At 42.5% G+C, this 27,183-nt stretch overlaps 2 protein-coding genes across 2 annotated transcripts; both read right to left on the bottom strand.

Annotated features, from left to right (window-relative positions):
• Nucleotides 1-2,786: 2,786 nt before the first annotated feature.
• Nucleotides 2,787-5,288, bottom strand: slc25a5 (solute carrier family 25 member 5). Its single transcript, XM_035764306.2, has 4 exons — nucleotides 5,076-5,288; nucleotides 3,643-4,126; nucleotides 3,386-3,526; nucleotides 2,787-3,246 (listed from the first exon to the last, which is right to left on the bottom strand). Exons 1-4 carry the CDS (start codon nucleotides 5,184-5,186, stop codon nucleotides 3,089-3,091), a joined length of 894 nt encoding a protein of 297 aa, XP_035620199.1. The 5' UTR covers nucleotides 5,187-5,288; the 3' UTR covers nucleotides 2,787-3,088.
• A 6,340-nt stretch (nucleotides 5,289-11,628) lies between these two features.
• slc25a43 (solute carrier family 25 member 43) lies at nucleotides 11,629-19,561 on the bottom strand. The gene is made up of 5 exons (XM_035764294.2): nucleotides 17,999-19,561; nucleotides 16,978-17,219; nucleotides 16,539-16,711; nucleotides 13,180-13,314; nucleotides 11,629-12,645 (listed from the first exon to the last, which is right to left on the bottom strand). Exons 1-5 carry the CDS (start codon nucleotides 18,268-18,270, stop codon nucleotides 12,442-12,444), a joined length of 1,026 nt encoding a protein of 341 aa, XP_035620187.1. The 5' UTR covers nucleotides 18,271-19,561; the 3' UTR covers nucleotides 11,629-12,441.
• Nucleotides 19,562-27,183: the final 7,622 nt, after the last annotated feature.

Raw genomic sequence — 27,183 nt, 5'->3', positions numbered from 1 at the left:
GTTGCCTACCCTCACCACCTGGGGGCGGCCCGTCAGGAAGTCCAGTACCCAGTTGCACAGGGCGGGGTCGAGACCCAGTGTCTCGAGTTTGATGACGAGCTTGGAGGGTACTATGGTGTTGAATGCCGAGCTGTAGTCGATGAACAGCATTCTCACATAGGTATTCCTCTTGTCCAGATGGGTTAGGGCAGTGTGCAGTGTGGTTGAGATTGCATCGTCTGTGGACCTATTTGGGCGGTAAGCAAATTGGAGTGGGTCTAGGGTGTCAGGTAAGGTGGAGGTGATATGGTCCTTGACTAGTCTCTCAAAGCACTTCATGATGACGGAAGTGAGTGCTACGGGGCGGTAGTCGTTTAGCTCAGTTACCTTAGCTTTCTTGGAAACAGGAACAATGGTGGACCTCTTGAAGCATGTGGGAACAGCATACTGGTATAGGGATTGATTGAATATGTCTGTAAACACACCGGCCAGCTGGTCTGCGCATGCTCTGAGGGCGCGGCTGGGGATGCCGTCTGGGCCTGCAGCCTTGCGAGGGTTAACACGTTTAAATGTCTTACTCACCTCGGCTGCAGTGAAGGAGAGTCCAAAGTTGGCATGGTTTTTTAAATTTGGTATGCTTAATGGCCGCATTAAGCATACCAAATCCTGGGAATCTGTTACACACTAACTATACCTTTCTCAATAAGATACCTCACTAGCACAACTCTTTATCATAACCCAAAAACTAAAGACCATTGTTTTGTTGAGACTTTGTAAAATGATATAAATTTGAAAACCAAAAAATTGCTCTCAAGGAATTTCATTTGAGCGCTATAGATTTATCATAGAAATAAAATGCGAAATGTCAAGGAATGCTTTTGCTCCATTGACGATTTTGTTGTTGGTGACCCACTCTACCAACAGTGTGTAAAGGGAATAGATAAAACGCAAGTAACAGAGGCACCACATGATGGCACTCGCTGCATTTCGATGAGCTGGCAGGTAACCATAAACCATACTGGCAATGGTAAAACGGTGCATAAAAAGACATTCAGATCCTACTTGATGTTTAACATTCAAAATGCCATTTTAAATATGGAGTATAATTAAAATATGAACTTAGTCTAAATGAGCACTTCCTGGCTCTTATCCAGTGTTTCTCTCATGTTTTTAGATGTATTTACTTAAGTCTAAGGTGCTGTAGTGAAGCAGCTAATTGGATATATATAGATTTAAAAAAAATATATCGATCTGATTTGAAACCAATGCTGCGGTTCCATAATCACATTCCTTTAATTTCAGTGACGAGCAGAGAAGTGTAAATGACGTCATTCAGCAGGAAAGGATTATGAAACCGCAGCAGAGTATATACTAAAACCACGTGATCCATCAGCAGGCTCTGTTCTTTGACATTAGGTTGACACCAGTAAAGGGCAGATCAAACCAGTTTCACCTGTAAATAACCTGCCTCTTACATAACAGCCCATGCTGCAAGTAATTGTAATATTGGTCTTAGTTTGGTTCACTTTCAATCTGCAATAGACCATAAGACACTAAAGTTTAGAAGTCCAAAGGTGTGGTACTACTGAAAGCATGCTTATCTGAGCTCTCACCAATGACCTCAAATGGGTGTTACCTAAGCAACTCACATATGCCTCCTAGTTCAGCTGTAATGATGCAGAAGTGGAAAGGGCATGCTGAAACACCTGAAGTTACCACCAGTCAGGACCATATTTGGTGTGTCACTAAAGCAATGCTGATGCCAAGGATGACTTCCTAACTCCCATCAGCCCAAGGAAGATTAGGTACTCCATACCCTGCTGGGTAAATCATGTGTAATCTGAGAGGCACTGAGAGCTAAATTAAGAGTGTCCTCCATTGAAGAACATTGTAGACAAATACCATGTCTACAAAGAGCATGACATTGGCCTGCCTACTCCGGTAGTTGACATTAGCTGGTGAAAGTACCCCAAGGATGGGATTACAACCGGATATTGCAGCCAACACTGATGTACCGAAGTCTTAACTTTTCACAACTACACTGTTAAGGCGCATTCTGACTTCTTGATGACATGAGTTTGGATAGGCTCCCATTTAACAGCTGCTGCGATCTGGAGGAATTTCTCAGCAATGCCACTAGTGCAGGATCGAGTCTCAGACTTAACATGTCAGCACCCACTATTTCATAGTACTTTATTCTGATGTTCAGCTAACTACTCTAAAAGGGAGAGTTGAGTTTGCTTCTCTACAGTCTATTTGCTGGAGCAGTGTAGATTGGCACCCAGTCAAACTCAAGTTCAACGTCAATCTTTGAGCAGGATTGTCATTTTATAAACAGTTGGCTCCGCATACAGATAACAGTCCAGCACCCAGCTTGAGAGAACGAAGAGTATATTTAGAAGCCTGAAGTAATCCACTTCACAACAGATAATCCTAGCATTCCTCTCAGAAGTGGATGTCAGTTACTTTGAGTAAATTCTGCTCAAATATGTATTTTGAGCCAGGTAAGAACAAGCCATCAACTTCATGCCACAAGATTCTGTAGCAATTTCTTTCTCACCATCCATGTTTAGAACCTTATCACCAGTTTATAGATTACACCCACCCACTCCAAGCGCCAGTCAGCTGACTTTGGCTGGAGCCCAACCATAACTGTCAAGGACAACCCAGCTCTTAAGATTACACCTCAACGAATAAGACACCAGCTGGCTCTCAAGAGAAACCACACCAGGGAGAATCCAGGAGTAACACTACATGCCATTCAGTGATGCTACTGCCAAAGAAACACAAACCAAGTGGAAAACTCATTGTAGGTTCATTCAGTAGGTTGCCTTTATTTTTACAGTATTGACTAGAAACAGGCCATCCGGATGAAACAGGTTGACATTTGAAGACCTGGCATAGTAACTTTTTTTTTTTAATGGGAATGACATTCTGGGGGAGAAAACATAAAAACATTGGGCAAATTAAAAGCGCAAAACCGATTTCTCCAGTACAACTAGCAAACATACTAGTTGGTCCCTATAAATAAGGCGGAATTTGACAGTCCTTCCAAATGTACAAGTTATGTTACAGTTTAAACATTTATGGGGAGTCATCTAAAAACAGTTTAGAGGACCTTCTTCAACTCATCGTACAAGACCAGCACGAAGGCACCACCCATGCCTCGGAGAACATTGGACCAGGCTCCTTTGAAGAAGGCTTTGCCGCCCTCATCCTTCGCAATCTTCTTCCAACAGTCAATGGTGCCAGTGTACATAATGTCACCTGCAAAACAAAAGCAACAGGTCATACTTCTGCCTTGGCTGAACGTTTCTCAAGCAGTTGCCCATTGTTGGTGAATAGCATGACAGTGAATAAATAACTTTAAACTAAAATACAGCCAAGTGTTCAAAAGTTAAATTACCTCCTTTACGTCCAGACTGCATCATCATACGGCGACGGACGGTATCGAAGGGGTAGGATGTAAGACCAGCAACTGCAGTCACAGACTGAGCGATGGCCCAGCTGACCAAGATGCTTGCGTTCTTGGGATCTGGCAGCATGCCTACAGAGAAACCAAGCAGATTAAAACAGGCTTTAAGATTTGTGAAACAAACACACTTGCAGTTCTTCTCAGACATGAGGAATGAGGCCTGTGCTCAGAGCAGTCCATGGACTCACCCTTGGCTGTGTCATAGACACCAAAGTAAGATGCCCTGTAGATTATGATGCCCTGGACCGACACGGAGAATCCCTGGTACAGGCCCTTCAGACCATCAGCCTTGTAGATCTTCTTCAAGCAGTCGCCCAGGCCGTTGAACTCACGCCCAGCACCGGCCTTGCCGACATCAGCAGCCAGTCGGGTTCTGGCAAAGTCGAGGGGGTACACAAAACAAAGGGAGGTAGCGCCAGCAGCACCGCCAGAGGCCAGGTTACCAGCGAAGTACCTCCAGAACTGTTTCTTGTCCACACCATCCAGGAAGATTTGCTTGTATTTGTCCTTGAATGCAAAGTTGAGGGCCTGGGTGGGGAAGTATCTGATGACATTGGCCAAGTTACCTCTCCAGAACGACAGGAAGCCCTGCTCCTTGGGGATACGGACGACGCAATCCATGATACCCTTGTACTGCTTGTCAACGGTGATCTGTTTGCTAGCATGTTGCACCTGTATTCACAAACGCATCAAAAGCCAACACTCAGTCTTCATACAATATTTTTAAAGAGAAAAGGAAACAGCAGTTTAATGACAAAGATAGAGGACAAGGCCTACCTGTATCAATAAAAGTGTAACAGGTATGCTTCAAGCATTCAATGTCTTTAGCCAACTAGGTCAACTAAATAAGCCAACACCCCTAACAATACCCGTCATAGTAATTCAATGTTGGCAACATTGTGGATACACAGCTAATAGTAGCTAAAATCATGTAGACAAGAAGCAAGCTAGGAGGCAACGTTGTCCATCAGCACCAAGCACTTTGCCTTTCCACATTCCATTCACCATAACGACGCGCCTCCTCAGCACTAGATTGGTTCTCGCTAGGCCTCAGCTAAACACAGGATGAAGTTTCCCCTTGCTACGACCTTGGCAACTTCTCGGGCCTAGTAACCGCTAGTTACGTAATTTGATGACGGAGGACACAACGACGTTCAATGTCCAAGCTAGCTCGTGAACAAATAACTAGTAAGTAGGAATGACAATGAGCATGACACATAAGGAGTCTTTAAAAACTCAAAGTTGTGGTTGCATAATAACGTTTGTAATTTGCAGCAGGCAAAGTAGTTAACGTTAGCCAAATACCCAGACAAGAGAGACACCGGTTTGCTGCTGAACTGACAGTCCCAAGATGAACCAAAATGGACGAGTCACTCGCGCATCTTTTCAACCTTGCAAGGCACCAATGACATTAGTTAAGTTACAGGAGTGAGTTAACTAGGTAACCCAGGTTAAAAAAAATAAAATAGAAACTCAATGGCAAGTACGAGAGGAATTACGTTAGTAACTTAGCCAGCTAGTACCAAACGAATCCCTTTCATCGGTGTTAACGTTAGTAACGTTACAGTACTATAACGTTACTATAGCTAAAGTTCATTTCTGAAAAGCCAGTCAAACTTACCTGAAGCAGAAGCTTGATTCTTTCAATAGGAGCTACAGCTGTTTTGGAGATGGCAGCGGAAATACCACCAGCCAAGAAGTCCTTAGCGAACGAGACGACGGTCTCATTCATTTTTGTGTTGTTATCGGGGACGTTGATACACGGAAACCTTCCCGCTCAACCAAAGACTGCTGCCGTATGCCGGTTCAGTCGAAATGGCCGATACGTTTAGTTGAGAGCGGATTTAATACCACTGTGTTCGCGAGACAAAGCGGGAGCTGAAAGGCGGCATGCCATTGGTGCGCTGGTGGATATAGTGGGCGGAGACGATGTTTTTATGAACGTCCGCTGGCCTGAAAGATTTGTCCTGCCTTCATGAATTCAGCTGTGTTGTTGGCCTGTGTCCAAGAGTATTTCTTTCTTTCAAAATAAACATTTAATTAATATCATACATGAAAGACGGGCCTATAATATTAAATGTGATAACATTAAAGTTATCCAAGGTTTAAAATAGTTAATTTTGAGTGATGTCATTCAATAGTTTGCTGGCTAAGTAGGCTACATGGTTGTGAATGACACTTGACACACCTTGATTATGCGTTACCAACCAAGCTTTTGGTTGGTGAGTTCTGGACCCAAGGTCATGTGAAAAGCATGGAAGCTTGGAGTAGCTGAAACAGACAGAAGAGGAAGGCTGCGTTTACACAGGCAACCCAATTCTGACATTTTCTCCCCACTAATTGGTCTTTTGAACAATCAGATCAGCTCTGATTGGTTAAGTCAATTTAGTGGGAAAAATATCAGAATTGGGCTACGTGTGTAAACGCAGCCTGAGTATACTAGACCCAGCTGCAATGGCATTGGTGCCTATGGGAGAGCCACCCCCCTAAAGTAAACAGAAACAAACCATTATTTTCAATGGTATAGGCCTGAGTGATCCATCATCTTTGGCTGAAACTCCTGTCTACTCTGAGTTAATGATCAGCTGTGAGAGGGTGCTTACTTATAGGGGGTAATCCATATTTCACTACCAGGTTCAAATGTCCTTAACTCTGCATTTTCTCACTATCTATTTGTATATTTTTAAATTCCATTCTTTTACATGTGTATATTGTTGTGAATTGTTAGATAATACTGCACTGTTGGAGCTAGAAACACAAGAATTTCGCTACACCCAAAATAGCATCTGCTAAATATGTGTATGTGACCAATAAAATTTGATTTGAGATAGAATTCCTTTTTAGATTATATACAACGATCAAGCAAATCAAATGATATTATAATTGATATAATTGGCATAATGATGTTATATTATTATTACATTGACGCAACTTATCTTAGTCTTACAATTAAGTGACAATAACGATAATGATAGTCAGTCCTGTGATCAAACTTCCTTGGGAAGAAAAAAAAAGAATGGATCTGCTCCTCAAATTTCCATTCAACATCCTACATCTTTTGGGAAAATAAAATGTTGCTGTCTTTCTTGTATGACATTGGCCTACTGTAGTAAGGTGGTAGTGGTGAGTTCAGCTGGGACTAGGGGAACTAGCAGATCAGGTTACAGTCACCAGACTAGGGGTTTCTCAGAGTGCACCGCTCAGAGCCTTTGAGATAGAAATCATGAAAGAACTACATGTGAACAATCAATCTGTTATTTGTATTCAACATTTCCATAAGAGACGTTTTTCTAAATGTAATGTCTTGCCAAATATGATAATGATGGTGCAATTGCTCCATTCAGAACCTTTGTATAAGTACGAACAGTTGTGTTGTCATTCATACATACATTGTCAACTCATATTCAGGAAAGCCACATCTTGTTTAGCAAATGAATTGAATTCAAATACAATTTTATTCATCGCATTCTTCATAAACAACAGGCGTAGACTTACAAATGTACCACCGTATTTAACCATGGCAAGGCAACTGGGAATATGGCAGAATACAAACAGAGTAATCATTCCCTCCGCAAGGCAATCAAACAGGCAAAATGTCAATATAGAAACAAAGTGTAGTCGCAATTCAATGGGTCAGACACAAGTGTGGCAGGGTCTACAGACAATCACAGACTACAAAAGGAAAACCAGCCACATGATGGCTGCTTCTAGACAAACTAAACACCTTCTTTGCCCGCTTTGAGGATAATACATAGCCGACGGAATAGGAGACCCCAGAAGGCATCCCTAGCCGTGTCCTCAGAGCATGCGCAGACCAATGACTATCACCCCGTAGCACTCACTTCTGTCATCATGAAGTGCTTTGAGAGACTAGTCAAGGATCATGTCACCTCCACCTTACCCGTCACCCTAGACCCACTTCAATTTGCTTACCGCCCCAATAGGTCCAATCCCCATCACACTGCCCTATCCCATCTGGACAAGAGTAATACCTATGTAAGAATACTATTCATTGATTATAGCTCAGCATTCAACATCATAGTACCCTCCAAGCTCATCATTAAGCTTGAGGCTCTGGGTCTCAACCCCACCCTGTGCAATTGGGTCCTGGACTTCCTGATGGGCCAACCCCAGGTGGTGAACGTTGGAAACATCTCCACTTCGCTGATCCTCAATACTGGGGCCCCACAGGGGTACATGCTCAGCCCTCTCCTGTACTCCCTGTTCACCCATGACTGCGTTGCCATGCAAGCCTCCAACTTAAACATCAAGTTTGCAGACGACAACAACAGTAGTAGGCTTGATTTGATCAGATTTGACTTGATCAGACAAACAAATAGTCCACACAGACAGTGTGGTGAAGAAGGCGCAAATTTGGCATGTCACCTAAAACCCAGACAGACTTTTACAGATGCACAATTGAGAGCATGCCGTCGGCTGCATCACCGTCTGGTATGGCAACTGCACCGCCCACAACCGCAGGGCTCTCCAGAGGGTGATGCGGTCTGCACAACACATCACCGGGGACAAACTATCTGCCCTCCAGCACCCGATGTCACAGCAAGGCCAAAAAGATCATCAAGAACAACAACCACCCGGAGCCACTACCTGTTCACCCCGCTACCATCCAGAAGGTGAGGCCAGTACAGGTGCATCAAAGCTGGAACCGAGACTGAAAAACAGCTTCTATGTCAAGCCCATCAGACTGTTAAACAGCCATCACCAGCACAGTGAGGCTGCTGTCTACATACAGACTTGTAATCACTGGCCACTTTAATAAATGGAACACTAGTCACTTTAATAATGGCACTAATCATTTTACGTATTTTCGCTACACTCGCAATAACATCTGCTCACCATATGTATGTGACCAATAAAATTTGAACAGTGAATTACATCCTTACCGGCACTTCCCAACAATGCAGAGAAAGAAAATAGATAATACAAAAGTAATAACACAATAATAAAAGTAATAATAAATACACAATGAGTAATGATAACTTGGCTATATGCACGGGGTACCAATACCGAGTTTATGTGCAGGGGTACGAGGTAATTGAGGTAGATATGTACAAAATCTAGGAATAAAGTGACTAAGCAACAGGATAGTAAATAAAACAGTAACAGCAGCGTATGAGATTATTAAAAAATAAAAATAAATGTCCAAAAAGGGTCAATGCAGATAGTTAAAGATGCACTATGCAGAAATCTCTCCGCAATTACCTGGTTGCTAATATTCTAAAAGTTTGCCTAATTTCAGTTTGTGACAAAACAAGCATTCATTGTGTTGAGTATCATTGTACAATTTTTTTCATTTAACCTTTATTTAACTAGGCAAGTCAGTTAAGAACAAATTCTTATTTACAATGACGGCCTAGGAACAGCATAGAAATATCTCACATAGAACAGGTCTACTGCTTCTTAGACTTGCTTTCAATGAGTATGACAGATCTATAACTCACATTTCTATGTGCATTTTGTGGGGTTGCCCAAAAAGTTGTATATTGTAGCTTTAACCAAATATCTACCAGAACGGACTATTTAGCTGTCATATGGCTTGGGGGTAGAAGCTGTTCAGGGTCCTGTTGGTTCCAGACTTGGTGCATTGGTACCGCTTGCCGTGCGGTAGCAGAGACAACAGTCTATGACTTGGGTGGCTTTGACAATTTTTAGGGCCTGCCTCTGACACCACCTGGTATAGAGGTGATGTACTGGGCTGAACGCACTACCCTCTGTAGGGCCTTGCGGTTGGACGCTAAGCATTTACCATACCAAGCAGTGATGCAGCCAGTCAAGATGCTCTCAATGGTGCAGCTGTAGAACGTTTTGAGGATCTGAGGGCCCATGCCAAATCATTTCCACCTCCTGAGGGGGAAGAGGTGTTGTCAGGTGTGTGTGTGTGTGGACCATGATAGATCCTTAGTGATGTACTGAGGAACTTGAAGCTCTCGACCCGCTCCACTACAACCCTGTCAATGTGGATGGGGGTGTGCTTGGCTCTCCGTTTTCCTGTGGTCCATGATCAGCTCCTTTGTCTTGCTGATGTTGAAGGAGAGATGTTGTCCTGGCACCACACTGCCAGTTCTCAGACCTGTTCCCTATAGACTGTCTCATCGTGATCGGTGATCACCGATAATAAGTTTGCCATCAGCAAACTTATTGATGGTGTTGGAGTTGTGCGCAGCCAAGCAGTCTTAGGGTGAACAGGGAGCACAGGAGGGGACTAATCTGAAACTGGACCCTGGACTTCCTGAGGGGCCCCCGTGTTGAGGGTCAGCATGGCGGATGTATTGTTGCCTTCACTCACCACCCGGGGATGGCCCGTCAGGAAGTCCAGGGTCCAGTTTCAGATGGAGGTGGTCAGTCCCAGGGTCCTTAACTTAGTGATGAGCTATCGTTATTAATGCTGAGCTATAGTCAATTAACAGCATTCTCACATAGGTGTTCCTCTTGTTGAGGTGGGAGAGGGCAGTGTGGGGTGCAATATAGATTGTGTCATCGGTGGATCTGTTGGAAGTGTGCGAATTGTAGTGGGTCCAAGATGTCTGGGATGATAGTGTTGATGTGAGCCATGACCAGCCTTTAAAAGCATTTAATATCTATAGATGTGAGTTCTACCGGGCAATAGTCATTTAGACGGGTTACCTTGGCGCTCTTTAGCACAGGGACTATGGTGGTCTGCTTGAAACATGTAGGTATTACAGACTGGGCCAAGGACAAGTTGAAACTTTCAGTGAAGACACTTGCCAGCTGATCAGTGCATGCTCTGAGGATGTGTCCTGGTAAGCTGTCTGGCCCTGTGGCCTTGTGAATGTTAACCTGTTTAAAAGTCTTACATTGACAACGGAGAATATGATCACACATTTATCCGAAACAGCTGGTGCTTTCATGCATGGTTCAGTGTTGCTTGCGAACATAGAAGGCATTGAGCTTGTCTGGTAAGCTCACCTCACTGGGCATCTCTGTGATACACTACAAAGTATGTGGACACCTGCTAGTCGAACATCTCAATCCAAAATCATGGGCACTAATTTGGAGTTGGTCCCCCCTTTGCTACTATAACAGTCTCCACTCTTCTGCGAAGACTTTCCACTAGATGTTGGAACATTGATGCATGGTCTTGCTTCCATTCAGCCACGAGCTGAATGGCCTAGCTCGCAGTTGGCATTCCAATTCATCCCAAAGGTGTTCGATAGGGTTAAGGTCAGGGCTCTGTGCAGGCCAGTCAAGTTCTTCCACACAGATCTCAACAAATCACTTCTGTATGGAGCTTGCTTTGTGCACAGGGGCATTGACATGCTGAAACAGGAAAGGGCCTTCCCCAAACAGTAGCCACAAAGTTGGAAGCACAGAATCGACTATAATGTCATTGTATGCAGTAGTGTTAAGATTTCGCTTCACTGGAGCGTTCTCCTGGCATCTGCCAAACCCAGATTTGTCCGTCGAGTGCCAGATGGTGAAGCGTGATTGATCCCTCCAGAGAACACGTTTCCACTGTTCCAGAGTGCAACGGCGGCAAACTTTACACCACTCCAGCTGACGCTTGGCATTGTGATCTTAGGCTTGTGTGTTGCTGCTCGGCCATGGAAACCCATTTCATGAATCTCCCGACAAACTGGTTGCTTCCAGATGCAGTTTGGAACTCGGTAGTGAGTGTTGCAACCGAGGACAGACCATTTTTTACACGCTTCAGCACTTGGCAGTCCCATTCTGTGGCCTACCACTTCGTGGCTAAGCCATTGTTGCTCCTAGTCAGTTCCACTTCACAACAACAGCACTTACAGTTAACCAGGGCAGAAATTTGATGAACTGACTGTTTGGAAAGGTGGCATCCTATGACGGTGCCACGTTAACAATCACTGAGCTCTTCAGTAAGGCCATTCTACTGCCAATGTTTGTCTATGGAGACTGTATGGCTGTGTGCTCAATTTTATACACCGGTCAGGTGTGGCTGAAACAGCCGAATCCACTCATTTGAAGGGCTGTCCACATACTTTTGTATATCTAGTGTAGTTTTGTCAGGGTGCCCACACATCAGCCCCTCTCAGGCCACCTCTTTCACTTCTCTAATTGTGCTTTGATGTACAGTACAAATCTCAGCCATTACAATGACTGTTCAAGTACATTTCACTTCAATGATTCTGAATCATCTCAATCTAAAACAGAGATTTGCATTGTTTCATCAATCCAATGTATTACATACCGTATACAGTACATGTAAACTTGCCATTGGTGTGCTTCAGTTACAATCTTATTGCTCGATTCACAACACAATGATACATACAGTATGTGCTATGAAAGTTAGTGACTGATTAGTGGCTAGGACACAATCGGATCCTTTGGGAGAATAACTACCACGCATAATTAAAACAGTCAGTGAAATAAGACTTATAATAAATATGGAAACTTTAAGGCATATAAATATGATATACCCAAGTCTGTTAAAATAGTCATTACAACCTAATGTACATAATGAAAAACATTAATTGGCATTAGTAAGCTAATTCCATCTTATAACAGGTTTGTGCTTTGTGTTCCTCTTCATGACCTTTACGTAAGGCCGACCATATTACACAGGAGGTTGGTGGCACCTGAATTGGGGAAGAGGAGCTCCTGGTAATGGCTGGAGCGGAATGAGTGCAATAGTATCAAATACTGTCAAACTGTATAACAATGTTAGAAAATACCATAACCTTGCTCTGAACAAAACAGTTTAAAAAAAAGCCATGTGTTTAAGTATAAAAGTACAATTCCTATGATTGCATTGCAACTTTAAAAAACAATACAGCATGATTGTCTATCAATGGATCTACCTCCAATTCTGAAATGGTTACTAATTCACAAAGCTGTAAAAGATCTGGCATCAACCAAATTGTCATCTTCAAAGTATTGCATTCCAACAAATATTCCTGACTCTTCTTGATAGTTCAGACACATTCCTATACCAATGGTCATCATCCCCTTCTGCAGGTTTTGTTACACCAGTTTCACCAGCGACTTCCTTGCTGTGACTGAAACTTCCTATTCTTCAGGTACTGTTTCACCTCTTCCACCTCAGTAGGGCCCATGCTCTGGTCCACGCCTGGTGCCAACTTATAGCTCAATGGAGACACAATGTACCCGTTGCGGTACAGACAGACCTGCTTGCACATCTCGAAGCAGCTGAAGAGAAGGCCAAAGTATGGAACAATCTGAGGAGGACAAACAGATAAATTGCTTTTGAAGGGGCTCTATAAAATGTGAAGAGCTAGGTTCAAATCTGCCCTGGTAGTAGGACCTGGTTATGATCTTCTTGTCCACAAAGTACACAATTTACTTGGTAGACTGATTATGAGAGGAGATTTTAGACCAGTAAAAGAAACAACTCCATTGCCATCATGAAAAGCCATTTGGAGATGATAGATGAGAGCACTGCATGCTGTTCTAGGATCCGACCCACGTCTGCCAGCTTGTAATAACCCTGTTATAAATGACCCACAAAGCACATCTCTCTCAAGGTCCATCTCCCAAGTTATGGGCCATTCTACTGTTTCACTCTGATATAAAAATGGCATTGTTTGATAAATGTGCATTGGCTGTATATTACTATATCTATTACTGCATTATATCTACAGCAGACAAGACTGAGGAGGACTGGTAGAGGGTCGGGGGTAGAGCGCAATAAATCATTACAGTAATAGGCTAATGTATTTTAAAAAATGGGAACATGACTTAGGTGGTCCTACCTTGACCATGTTGGCTGTGATGCCACTCCACAGTGTCAGGATGCCCTTGTTTCTGATCACCTGCCTGAAGCAGTCCAACATTCCAGTGAAGTGGATATCAGCGCCGCCATAATGGGGGAGCCGAGGGTTCTGGGCCTGGCGAGAGAAAGAGAGGACAAACATTCCTGAATAGATGAGTTTTGACACTCCATTATGTCGTGAGAGATTTCCAGTTACTAGGAAAGTGACCTTAGAGTGCACAGGTATAAAATAAATGCATTTAGGATAAATGAATGACAGATATTTGGGACAAACTCATAAGCATCTGATCTAAGTAGTGACCCACATGAAAAAAAAATAGGGTCTAAATGCTGTAGTATTACTATATTATTCACTGTAGTGTTTTTTTGCGGACTTTACTGTAGCATTTACTGTAGTGTTTTTGCAGAAATTACTATTTACTGTAGTTTTTTTGCAGAGATGACTGTAGTATACTGTATTATTTACTGTAGTGTTTTTGCAGACATGACTATTTACTGTAGTGTTTTTGCAGACATGACTATTTACTGTAGTGTTTTTGCAGACATGACTATTTACTGTAGTGTTTTTGCAGACATGACTATTTACTGTAGTGTTTTTGCAGACATGACTGTAGTATAAAGAATGGGGCTGAGATGTATAGCTAAGACTGCACTCAACAAACTACAGTTAAAGTCGGAAGTTTACATACACTCAGGTTGGAGTCATTGAAATGAGTTTTTCAACCACTCCACAAATTTCTTGTTAACAAACTAAGTCGGTGAGGACATCTACTTTGTGCATGACAAGTAATTTTTCCAACAATTGTTTACAGACATTATTTCACTTAATCACAATTCCAACGGGTCAGAAGTTTACATACACTAAGTTGACTGTGCCTTAGAAGCTTCTGGTAGGCTAATTGACATAATTTGGGTCAATTGGAGGTGTACCTGTGGATGTATTTCAAGGCCTACCTTCAAACTTAGTGCCTCTTTGCTTGACAACATGGGAAAATCAAAAGAAATCAACCAAGACTGTAGACCTTCACAAGTCTGGTTCATCCTTGTGAGCAATTTCCAAATGCCTTAAGGTACCACATTAATCTGTACAAACAATAGTACGCAAGTATAAACACCATGGGACCACGCAGCCGTCATACCGCTCAGGAAGGAGACTCGTTCTGTCTCCTAGAGACGAACGTACTTTGGTGCGAAAAGTGCAAATCAATCCCATAACAACAGCAAATGACCTTGTGAAGATGCTGGAGAAAACAGGTACAAAAGTATCTATATCCACAGTAAAACGAGTCCTATATCGACATAACCTGAAAGGCCATTCAGCAAGGAGGAAGCCACTGCTCCAAAACCGCCATAAAAAAGCCAGTTGAGTTTGCAACTGCACATGGGTGTAAAATATCATACTTATTGGAGAAATGTCCTCTGGTTTGATGAAATAAAATTAGAATTGTTTGGCCATAATGACCATTGTTATGTTTGGAGGAAAAAGGGAAGCTTGTGGAAGGCTACCCGAAGCGTTTGACCCATGTTAAACAATTTAAAGGCAATGCTACCAAATACTAATTGAGTGTATGTACTTTTCTGACCCACTGGGAATGTGATGAAAGAAATAAAAGCTGAAATAAATCACTCTCTACTATTATTCTGACATTTCACATTCTTAAAATAAAGTGGTGATCCTAACTGGCCTAGCACTCCTAGTGGCCGGTGATTTTAATGCAGGAAAACTTAAATCCGTTTTGATCTAATTTCTGCATCGACAAAGCTATCTAGCAGTCCAATCGATGTAAAAATTCTAACGAAAGCACTACATGATGAGGGTTACAAGGGTGTAGTGTAGTATTCTACAGTGTACTGGCGCAGCGGTCTAAGGCACTGCATCTCAGTGCAAGAGGTGTCACTACAGTCCCTAGTTCGATTCCAGGCTGTATCACACCTGACCATGATGTATCACACCCGACCATAGGGTGGCGTACAATTGGCCCAGCGTCGTCCGGGTTTGGCCGTCATTGTAAATAAGAATGTTCTTAACTGACTTGCCTAGTTAAATAAAATAAAAAATGTACTATAGAATTCCATAGTAAGTAATATAGTGTTCTATAGTAAACTGTAGTATTTTTATGTGGGGAGAGAGACTATGGAATGAATGGAATGATTTTATGAATGGAAATTCCTGACATTTACGATAATTGCTCAAAACGGGGATCTGTGCTACGGGACATTTGTAACTTGGATGTCACATGACTAGCTATATCCTGACTGCAGCACAGATGTAATTCATTACAATGACTCTTCACTCAATGGAATATAAGTGAAACCAAATAAACTGAACAAATGTGGGTGTGGTCTCAGTACTCTTACAGACAGGACATCGGTATCTTACAAGTTCCAAAACACACTGTAATTTCCTTTTGTCAAGCATGAACCACTCCACCTTGGAGGGTACTTTAATCCATGAGAATAACCATCCCCCAAAGACAACACACTTCCAGTCACGACAGGCTGAGTTTGTTAAGGAAATGCTATGTTACTGGCTGGCTGAAGAAACAAGAACTGCACCCATGCTTTAAGCTTCCTTAAAAATATTTGCTTGTGGGTTGTGTCATCCGTTTCTAATTGAACTTCTTGTTTAGGCCCCCAAAAAATCTGATATACTTCTATACAAAACATGAACAAAATATATTTCTTAATTCTGTGTGTCTGAAACTAGACAGAGGGAATTAAAGAGAGGTGCAGTTTGTCTTATGGAGTGAGACTGTGCTTTGTCCACTGTGTGATAGCTGTCAGCTATATTTAGAGAGATTCTCTATAGCGCAGGCAGACCCTGAACAGCATTCACATTCTCAGCTGCCACAGCACCTTGTGGTCACTAATAATAAATTGATGAAAACAGATGTAGTATTCTGTCCTTCATAGAAGTCCTATTGAACCCTGTGTCCTCTCATACATACAGAGAAGGACATGTGAGGGGAGACATGAACTCATACATCAGCCCAATGTATGGTATGTGCCAATAACTATGGTCAGTTATTGTAGTTTAAAGTCTATGAAGATGAATTATTAGTCTTAGTCACGCTTTGAAAGTTTAAACTATATTTTTGGGCTATTTTCTAAGCTTGTATGTTGAATTTTGTTTAGAAAGTAGAAAAAAACACATCCACTGGTAGGCTACTTTATCAAGGGCAAGTGTTTTGCTGTGTAAGGACACGTTTTTTACTGCTTGCATGTACTTGTCAGAGGTACCGGTAAAAATGTGTACAAATGCACCACCATATGGACTGATGTGGTATTACCAAACTGGTTGTGTCTCATATAATGGCCCAATGAGTTGAGCGCACTTACCTGCATTTTCCTTTTCACAGTTTCAAAGGGGTAGGAGAGGGTTTGGGCCACTCCTGCGGCTATGCAGCCATTGATGAAGTTCTGTAAGGCAGTGAACCGGAATTGGGGCTTCCGCCACAGTTTGTCCAAGTTGATGTAGACTGCATAGCAACCAATAGAGAAGGGAAATGCACCTGTAGCAGAATAGATCCACAGTTACTAGCTAGGTCAACACTGCCCCATAGACAAACGTATCATCATGATATAAATATTCTCTGTTTGGCTGTTCCAAATTTCAAACAACAATGAAAGCTCTATAATCTGTAAGAAATGTGTTTCACAAGTAAGAAGACTAGACACACTTTATGTAGAGTGATACAAGTTATACTAAATCATTATTTGGTTTTTGTTAGGAATATCTTTCTCCACATTTCTGTAGTATACAGAGATAAGTGCGTACCGAGGATTGTGAGAGAGAAGCCCCTGTAGAGTGCTCGAAGGCCTTCGGTCTGGTATATCTTGGAAAGGGTGTGGACCACACCCCTGTAGGTAGGCTCTCTGCAGTTCTGAGCTATGAGGCGGGTCTCTGCCACCTCCAGAGGGTACGTGGCCAGCGCTGCACTTATACCAGCTAGCCCACCAGCAAAAATGGCCCTCCACTGAGAGACGTAGCCCAATTCATCCATATGGAGGTGGACGATCCTGGAAAGTCAAGAACACAGAGGTCAATGTTTTAGTTCTTAATTACCTTTATAAAGGAGGCTATCTGAAAATATATTTACTTTCATCGTTGCATACGTTATTCATGAGGCAGGTACAGCCAGTGAATATATGCATTATTATGGCTTCAGGTTTTTCAAGATTCTGCCAGAAATTCTAGTAAGTAACTGTATGTTATATAACTGTAACAGACTGAGCATCTAATTCAAGATCCGTTCAAATGTACGTTTCATAGAGTAAACATACCATGCAAAGTAAACATGACGTTCTCCATTGAGAACCCACTACCTTCGACACCCATAAGATGGGTGTCGAAGTAGAGCCGCAGTAAATCTCATCTGATATTTAATAAACATCTGCGTTTGTTTGGATATGAAGTGACACCATACTCGGATGAGTTTTAAGAGCAGTCTGATTGGACAATGATAGAAGGCGTGTCTCACAAGAATCTTAAAAACAACGGAAGTCAATTGGATGGAAACGTGTGGCACTAACGTTAGCTATACCAGTTCCGCTGAAGACGCCTAAGTAATCATAATATGTATTTGCAAATATGTCAACCCAGTATAAAGACGTAGGGTATGTTTGGGACAAAATACAGTATCAGCCTGGTTGAATATAGCCAACTAGCATGATAATTAAATTAACTATACTGCTAGCTAGCTGTAACGTTATAGCTAGATAGTAGCAACCTAGCTACTTGTCTAAGATTAACGTTTTCATAACTCAGAAACAACACACCAAATTGCGTATTCACTCACTGTTTGTATGTTGACAAATGGACGGCGCTGTAAGGAAACAGGCGGAGACAGGAGACGAGGTTCCCCTTCCAAAATCCTCGTATGCCTTCTTTCTGGTAGACTACAAGAAAGCTGTGGAGAAAGCCTTTTTTACAGTGAAATGTGCCCACTTGACTCTTGATTTTCACCACCTCCAGGGGCGACGTGACAGTTTTACTGAAAACTCCCGCAAAACCAACGCACATGAAGCCCTGAGAACTTGTCAGTCTATCGTCTGGTTTAACTGTTGCCATTATTACTCTGAATATGTAATTTATGTAACCAATTTTCCTCAGCCGATGCTGCTACCTCATCGGTAGGTCTATATTGTATGTAGGACCAGCAGCACATATTGTTTATCATCCGGTGTCCTGATTCCTGTCACGTTGCTCTGAGGGGAGGAGGTACTGCGTGCACTGGGCATGGGGACGTCTACGGTTCTCTTTCCAGGAAAATGTTTGGCTATTAATGTATATATATGTAGGCTAACGTTACTAGTGGTGCGCGGGTCAGCTGTTTGTTCACCCGCAATTGCTAACCAATCCGCAACCGCCTGACCATGTGATACAGTGAAAATCTGAGGCCTGCACCCGACCCTAACCCTCTAATTTATTAAATGCTCTGTAGGCTACAGTCAGAGACGGCGGAACCATTTTTTGACAGTGGTGCGTTTTTATTTTGTTGCCTGATTTACTGTAGATATGTTTACGCATATAATTTCCGACATTTTTGTACCCTATTTGTTCGTCAACGTGTCTATATCCTAGTTACATGCAGCGTATCTTCTGTCATTATAGCTTGCCTTAGAATACTACATAAACCCTTGCTCGCCAGAATAATGTAATAAATCGATAGAATGACCAACCGCCCTTCACCCACACAATATTTAATGACCCTAAACCCGCGGCTATGCGCGTTATGAGTCAACCCGCATCACTAACATCTCGCCTATTGTTGGCTACTTTACGATCTTGTATGATTTACAAATGCATGAAAACATGAGCACGTGGTAGTAGGTCAAAGTTAGCAGCCTGTAGTATGGCCATAAGATCTGGCAAGCCAAGAGGTTCATATATTTAATTTCTTAATAATAATTTAAGAATTATTTAACCCGAAAAGCCCATAATTTCAAAACCGTTTTTTTATGCTTCTGAAGTTTTAGGACTTTGTCAAGCAACTAGTTACCAAACCCAAAACATGTATCATGATTTCAGTGTTAATATGGAGGAATTACATATAATATCTAGTTGTGTGTGCTAGTATGAAAATGTGCTAAAAATGCAGAATCAATAGTCAACTTTGTGATAAAAGCACCAACTTTGGCACAGAGATGTATGTATCCTGGAAAGGTATACAGTGAGCTTAAAAAGTATTGGGAAAGGGACACATTTTTTGCTGTTTTGGCTCTGCACTCCAGCACTTTTCAAATGACACAATTACTATGAAGTTAAAGTGCAGACTGTTAGCTTGAATTTGAGGGTTCCATATCAGGTGAACCGGTTAAAAATTACAGCACCTTTAATACGTATTAAAAATTGTTGGATGCTTTGCTGTTTGTTTTGGTTGTGTTTCAGATTATTTTGTTCCCAATAGAAATTAATGGTAATTTTGTATTGTGTCATTTTTGTAGTCACTTTTACTGTAAATAAGAATAGAATATGTTTCAAAACACTACTATGTTTATGTGGATGCTATCGTGATTACAGAAAGTCATGATTGAATTGTGAATAATGATGAGTGAGAAAGTTAGAGGCATGAATATCATACCCCCCAACCTCCCCTATTGTTGTAATGGTGAGAGGTTAGCATGTCTTGGGGGTATGATATTTGTGCATCTGTAACTTTTACACTAAGTTGAGAGTCTAATCTTTTATACTTAACAAAAATATAAACGTAACATGCAACCATTTCTAATATTTTACTGAGTTACAGTTGATATAAGGAAATCAGTCAATTTAAAAAAATAATTAGGACCTAATCTATGGATTTGGAGGGCATAGGCCCACCCACATGGCAGTCAGGCCCAGCCCATTAGAATTAGTTTTTTCACACAAAAGGGCTTTATTACAGACAGAACTACCCCCACCCCGCTCAGACAATCCCACAGGTAAAGAAGCCGGATGTGAGCATCTTGGGCTGGCGTGGTTACACATGATCTGCGGTTGGGCATACAAATTCTCTAAAACGACATTGGAGGCAGTTTATTGTAGAGAAATTAACATTAAATGATCTGGAAACCACTCTGGTGGACATTCCTGCTGTCAGCATGTCAATAACACGCTCCCTCAAAACTTAGCATTATGTTGTGTGACAAAGCTGCACATTTTAAAGTGGCCTTTTTTTGTCCCCAGCACAAGGTGCACCTGTGTAATGCACATGCTGTTTAATCAGCTTCTTGATATGCCACACCTGTCAGGTGGGTGGATTATCTTGGCTAAGGAGAAACGCTCACTAATAGGGATGTTAACATAGTTGTGCATGAAATTTTAAAGAAATATGTTTTTTTTTGTGCATAGTGAACATTTCTGGGATTTTTTTTATTTCAGCTCATGAGACATGGGACCAACACTTTACATATTTTTGTTTAGTGTAGATGCAACTGGAACTGAGTTGATAGCCCATAGCATTCCATTGTTAGAGCATAAAGTCTGATGTACCCGGCATCCATATCGCTTAAATTGACCATACCGGTGGCCATTTTAGGTCGTACCCGGTATGTCAGATTAGCTCAATAGCCAATTTCGCAGCCTCTGAGTGTCAAGACAACACAACACTTTGAATGAATTTCAGACACATTTTCATTACAAAGGGAAAGTGGGATACCTAGTCAGTTGTACAACTGAATGCCTTCAACTGAAATGTAAGTGGCGATGGATGTAATTGATGTAAACTACAGTATCTGCTAAAAACATGAAAAACATATCAAAAGTATATTTTGAAACATACATTTTTATATCAATCTGATTTGAAAATATATGCATATTTTGGGTAATTGAAACCATTTACTTGTGTTACAATAGGTTAATTGATCAAATAACATCTGTTACTGTTTGACAGAAAGTGTATTTTTTGCCATCACTTCCAACTTGGGGTCAGAAATGTCCTCTGTTGTTGCTTTTAGAGGTCAAAATATGTGCTTTTAGGGTAAATGATCTACAAACTCATTGTTCACAGGATACATATAAGATTCATGAAGGGGTTCAGTTTGCCAGTGACTAGTTATTACAGCCACACAGTCATAAACCCCTCCTATTTCTACAATGTATCTTCTTAATATGTGATTTAAACCTAACCATAACCTTAAATTAAGATCAAAAAGCACATTTTTGTTTACAAATCATTTTTAAGATATAGCCAATTTCTGTGGCTGTGGTAACTAGTGGAAAGAGTTCAGCTTCCACTTATGATCAATTAATATACTTATTTAAAAGACCACTAGTGGGTGGTCTAAGCCCATTAACCTTATGCAGTGGAACTCTATGCAGCCAGTCACTTGCATCAGATTACAGGTTGCATGGTTCTATCCCCTGTCCCAAAAGCACAGTACCCTGTTCTTTGTTTTTGTCACAAGATGGCGCACTCAGAGCACACAATCCTATATAATAAGAGCTTTTTCTGGTGCCAGGAGGCTATTCCCAAAACTCCAGAATATCCATGAGGTTATTAACAGTTTACTCTCATATATTCTGAGTATGGTATGCATTAATACAATCTAGTACAGTATAGTTGACTGGTAACAATTTGTCTGTGGTGGTAGTTTTTTTAATAATCCTCTCCTTGTGTATTGATCATGCATGTCATAGAAATGTCAAATGATTACTTTCTACATGAATTATTATTTGGGTTTAAGTAGGAAAGCTTTGAATTAAAGGTGAAAAGTTCATGATTGTCCAAGACGTTCCCATTTTCATATTTAGTTGGAACCCTCTATACATTGGCCATACATATACCTCCACTCTCCCTCATCTCTCTCTCTCCTATTTACCAACAGGGTCTTGTAGTTCCTTTCCTGTTAAGGCCCATGTTTGTTTTCTGCCTGTGTCCCCTGCTGGGCTGACAACCTCAGCTGCCTGTGAAGAGCCCACCTCCTGTCGGTGGCTGGGCCACTTGGCTCATTCACAAAGGCTACTGGAATAACAGAACCCTCCAGAGGAAATGACAGCCTGTTCAAAAGAGGTTTCTCCCCCCTCTTTCTCCTCCTTGCTCTGGGTCTTCACTGGGGGTGAGGCAGGGTGTGGTTCGGTGGGTGAGGGGGAATACTGTTTACCACTAAATGCTGAGCTACTGATCTTGATGAAAATGGGGACAAAGAGGATAAACCTAGATTATGGATGATCAATTAAAGTAAAATGGTTCACTCGTTCATATTGATATGGAAATGTTGTAGACAGACAAATACACTATATATACAAAAGTGTATGGACACCCCTTCAAATGAGTGGATTCGGCTATTTCAGCCACACCCGTTGCTGACAGGTGTATGAAATCGAGCAGAAAGCCAGGAAATCTCCAGAGAGAAATATTGACAGTAGAATGGAAGGTAGACTTGTGGTTAGAGCATTGGGCCAGTAACCGAAAGGTTCCTAGATCAAATCCCTGAGCTGAACTGGGTAAATATCTGTAGTTCTGCCCCTGAACAAGCCAGTTAAACCCACTGTTCCTAGGCCGTCATTGTAAATAAGAATTTGTTCTTAACTGACTTGTTAAATAAAGGTAAAATAAATACTGAAGAGCTCAGTGATTTTCAACATGGCACTGTCATAGAATGCTACCTTTCCAACAAGTCAGTTTGTAAAATTTCTGCCCTGCTAGAGCTGCCCCGGTCATCTGTAAGTGCTGTTATTGTGAAGTGGAAACGTCTAGGAGCAACAACGGCGAAGTGGTAGACCACACAAGCTCATAGAGCGGGACCGCTGAAGCTTGCAGTATGTCTTCGGTTGCAACACTCACTACAGAGTTTCAAACTGCCTCTGGAAGCAACGTCAGCACAATAACTGTTCGTCGGGAGCTTCATGAAATGGGTTCCATGGCCGAGCAGCCACACACAATCTAAGATCACCATACGCAAAAGCCAAGCATCGGCTGAAGTTGTGTCAAGCTCGCCGATATTGGACTTTGGAGCAGTGCAAACGCGTTCTCTGGAGTGATGAATCACTATTCACCATCTGGCAGTCCGACAGATGAATCTAAGTTTTGGCAGATGCCAGGAGAACGCTACCTACCCCAATACATAGTGCCAACTGTACAATTTGGTGGAGGAGGAATAATGGTCTGGGGCTGTTTTTCATGGTTCCGGCTAAGCTCTTAGCTCCAGTGAAGGGAAATCTTAACACTACAGTACACAATGACATTCTAGACCATTCTGTGCTTCCAACTTTGTGGCAACAGTTTGGGGAAAGCCCTTTCCTGTTTCAGCATGACAATGAACCCGTGCACAAAGCGAAGTCCATACAGAAGTGGTTTGTCGAGATCGGTGTGGAAGAACTTGACTGGCCTGCACAGAGCCCTGACTTCAACCCCATCGAACACCTTCGGGATGAATTGGAACACCGACTGCGAGCCTGGCCTAATAGCCCAACATCAGTCCTGACCTCACTAATGGTCTTGTGTCTGAATGGAACTAAGTCCCAGCAGCCATGTTCTAACATAGTGGAAAGCCTTCCAGAAGAGTAGAGTTTGTTATAGCAGCAAAGGGGGGACCAACTCCATATTAATGCCCATAATTTTGGAATGAGATGTTTGACGAGCAGGTGTCCACAGCCTTTTGGTCATGTAGTGTATAATTGGTTCATATCATTAAGTAGGAAACCGATAGTAAGTCACCGAAGGCCTTTTTGAAGTCAACATAAACTATTTTAATTTCTTCAGGCAGTAAGTGCCTTTGTTGGAGATTGACAGGAGTCATGCTTGAAATAGTTTCGCACTCAAATGACGTCTTAGCCTGGGAAGGCGCTCGGTTTCAGAGGTTCTCCTCTTGACTCTGTCACCTTGCTCCAACTGAAGAATGTCAGAGTGGGAATGAGAATTTTCCCTGGTCCCAAGAGCAATAAAAGACCCAGTGCTTCCTTTGAAAGTGCTAGGGAAAAACCCTTTGATCTCACTGTCATATGCATGTGGTTCCTAATACAAGATAATGGGCTGGCTTTCTTGAAAGATAAGTGGTGTGAAGTGTGTGTGCTGCATCTTATCAATTAGTGCCTGAGCGATTTCACAGGACACCCAGGGTATGTGTTGCCACACGGTCTCCACTGCCTGGACAGCAGTGTCATTTGGTGTCCATTCTTTCCCCCTCGCTCACAATGTCATCCCCCACAGCCATTTGTATGGGATAGGGATAGAGCTCTGGCTCTATCCTGTATGTCTACACCTAGTGCCCTCCTGCTTGCCCAGCCCTCTCCATGAATAAGTATTTCCTCCACTCTTAGGCGCGGGAGCCACCAGCCTCTTTTTGTCCATCGTCTCCGTGTCCCAGGGCCTGGCATAGAGCAGCAGGAGAAGGCTAGGTTGGGCATTGTCATGCCCTGGCATGTCATGCGCAAATCTACCCCTGATCTCCCACTTTGAAGTGGGAGTGCTGGAGGAACTGTAACTGGGCTTTGGGATGTTGCTGGGGATTTGCACCAGGCAGACTGGGATTCCCCCCTCCCCCTCACAGACTGGTGCCAGTCCTAGAGACTACTGCAATACAATCGCACCTCATTATCTGGGACAGCCACATCACAGACCTGTGTTGGGAAGGGAGGGGAGTATGGGAGGAGGATGGGAAAGGGAGGGTAGGGTGGGGATGGAGGGGTGTGGTTGGGTGAGGGGTGAAATGGTGGGAGAGATGAGGGATAAGCAGAATCCAGGCACTGTGTCAACACCTCCGGCCTACAGTAGAGAGACTCAGGACACACTTTCTGACCCACTTCACAGGGAGGATAGAGTTGTTATGCACAGAAGCCTGCTTTTAAATGAATGGTTTCAGTAATGGGTTAACTGTGAAAGCTTACCACTGACCGTTAGCAATGTCCCACACAGCACAGCAATTCAGTCGTGATGAACAAAGTGTACTTTATATTTATTACTGCATACTGCACTTTCAGATATGACATTTTACATCAACCAGACCAGCACAGTCTAATAGCTTTTCAAAATCAAATAAAACCTTGACTGACTTTCCAGAATTTTCTTTTGCTTAGGTAATATTCAGGGAGAAATTACACACCCAACATTTTCCCCCCCTCTATTTGCATATTAGGCAAAATAATGAATATCCATGCTTTGAAAAATGCTAGATATTATGTATTACTGTGTAACTCACTACACTCTGAGACCTGTCTTTGTCTTCAAGGATGCAGATGAAGAGGCCCATTGTCTATCTGTGAGGAGGAGGCTGGGAAGGGGTAGAACTAAAAGCTCTGGGCTCCTCCTGGCAGCTGATCAAATCAAATTTTATTTGTCACATTCGCCGAATACCATGAAATGCTTACTTACAGGCCCTTAACCAACAATGCAGTTCAAGAAATAGAGTTAATAAAATATTTTTCTAAATAAACTAGTTTAAAAAAATATTTTAAAAAGTAACACATTTACATAACAATGCTATATACAGGGGATACCAGTACCATGTCAATGTGCGGGGGTACAGGTTAATCAAGGTAATTTGTAAAGTAACTATGCATAGATAATGAACAGCGAGTAGCAGCAGTGTAAAAACAAAGGGGGTGGGGGTCAATGTAAATAATCCAGGTGGCCATTTTGATGTCCTCCTATCTTCACATGTACGATCATTAAATCAATATAAAATCTAAGGAACAGGAAGCCAGATGGCCTTCCCCCAGACCTCCATGACCTAGCAGGTCAGAGCCCTCTCAGAGCCACCATGGCTAGTGTACAACCGGCCCATGGAAGAAAGCCCTTTGAAGGCATAGACATTCAACAAGAAGCACATGAATGACTTAAGGGGACAAATAAGCTGTTACGACTCAGGTCAAATCAGTGTTTGTGTTTCCATCCACATCAAAGGCTCAGGCTTGTTTGATATTCAACCCCACACCTTGATCCATGCCGTGGACAGGTAGAGAGGGGAGGAGCAGTCCATTGAGAGGAAAGGGGGCTTGTGGTCTCCACAGCTCTGGGCAAAGGGCAGTTGACCTATGTTACGCACGCCTCTATGAAGAGGGAACGCAACACCCTGCAACAACTAAACTCTCCGTGAAGTGAAAAAGGTATGGACTGTAGGTGCGAGTAAGGATGACAACAGACAGAATGTGGTACCGTTTACAAGGACTTTATTCCTTTACACGGTAATATGGGGAAAAGGGGCTGGACGGAACCAAAGCAAAGAAAGTAAATCTCAAAGCCCCCCCCCTCTCCTATCGTACCTGCCTACCCACTACTTACCTAATTTAGCACCACCTGGTGCCCTAACCAAAATACAGGGGGTGGTCCGCCCAGGTCTTACCTAGTGTGCCTAGACAGCGAATATGCTACTGGTATATGTATGCCCAAGGGCCTCTTGCCTAAGCACTCCCTAGGTGCCTTCCCCTTCCCCCCGGGAACAAATGAAACAGAATATTAAACAATTTCACAAACAAACTAAGGACATCAAATAAGCTCTATCTGAGCAACAAACAAAACATACCAACTCTCAGCAATGAACTCCCAGCAATGCTCCCAGTGATGCTCCCAGTGATGCTCGAGCGAACGTGTGTGTGCCAATGGGCCACGCCACTTGTATCTGCCCCGTGATTGGACGATGTCACATCTATCAAACGGTATCATGTGCTCGCCAACAGATCATGTGACTTGCATCTGCTCTGTGACTGGACAACAAATACCTCAGTGCTGTATGCGATGAGTAATTTAACCTCCTAACTCCGGTATTTACACTACACAGTCTTGTATCCTTAATTTTTTTTTCATATATCAAGTTGGGATACGCAATAAAAAAAATAATTACACCCTTGTACAAGACAAATACAAGCACCCCCAAATTGTTAATTATTATGTCTGCATCACCGCCTAGTATGGCAACTGCACCGTGATCAACCGCAAGGCTCTACAGAGGGTGATGCGGACGGTCCAATACATTCCTGGGGAAGAGCTCCCTGCCCTCCAGGACATTTACGCCAGCCGGTGTGTGAGGAATGCCCAGAGGATCGTCAAGGACTCCAGTCTTAAAC

Source organism: Oncorhynchus keta, chromosome 4, assembly GCF_023373465.1.
Source record: "Oncorhynchus keta strain PuntledgeMale-10-30-2019 chromosome 4, Oket_V2, whole genome shotgun sequence".
NCBI lineage: Eukaryota > Metazoa > Chordata > Actinopteri > Salmoniformes > Salmonidae > Oncorhynchus > Oncorhynchus keta.
Note: the sequence above shows the minus strand (reverse complement) of the source record. Positions and strands in the feature narration are given on the sequence as shown.

Bases quoted from the DNA above. Each gene is read 5' to 3' on its own strand.
- slc25a43 (XM_035764294.2), bottom strand. From the start codon at position 18,270: ATGGCAACAGTTAAACCAGACGATAGACTGACAAGTTCTCAGGGCTTC. The intron at 13,315-16,538 runs GTAAGTGCGCTC...TTCTCTCGCCAG, and splicing joins CTGTGAAAAGGAAAATGCAG to GCCCAGAACCCTCGGCTCCC. The intron at 12,646-13,179 runs GTAGGACCACCT...TGTCCTCCTCAG, and splicing joins TCACAGCCAACATGGTCAAG to ATTGTTCCATACTTTGGCCT.
- slc25a5 (XM_035764306.2), bottom strand. From the start codon at position 5,186: ATGAATGAGACCGTCGTCTCGTTCGCTAAGGACTTCTTGGCTGGTGGT. The intron at 3,527-3,642 runs GTGAGTCCATGG...GTTTCTCTGTAG, and splicing joins TGTCTATGACACAGCCAAGG to GCATGCTGCCAGATCCCAAG. The intron at 3,247-3,385 runs GTAATTTAACTT...TTTGTTTTGCAG, and splicing joins GCAGTCTGGACGTAAAGGAG to GTGACATTATGTACACTGGC.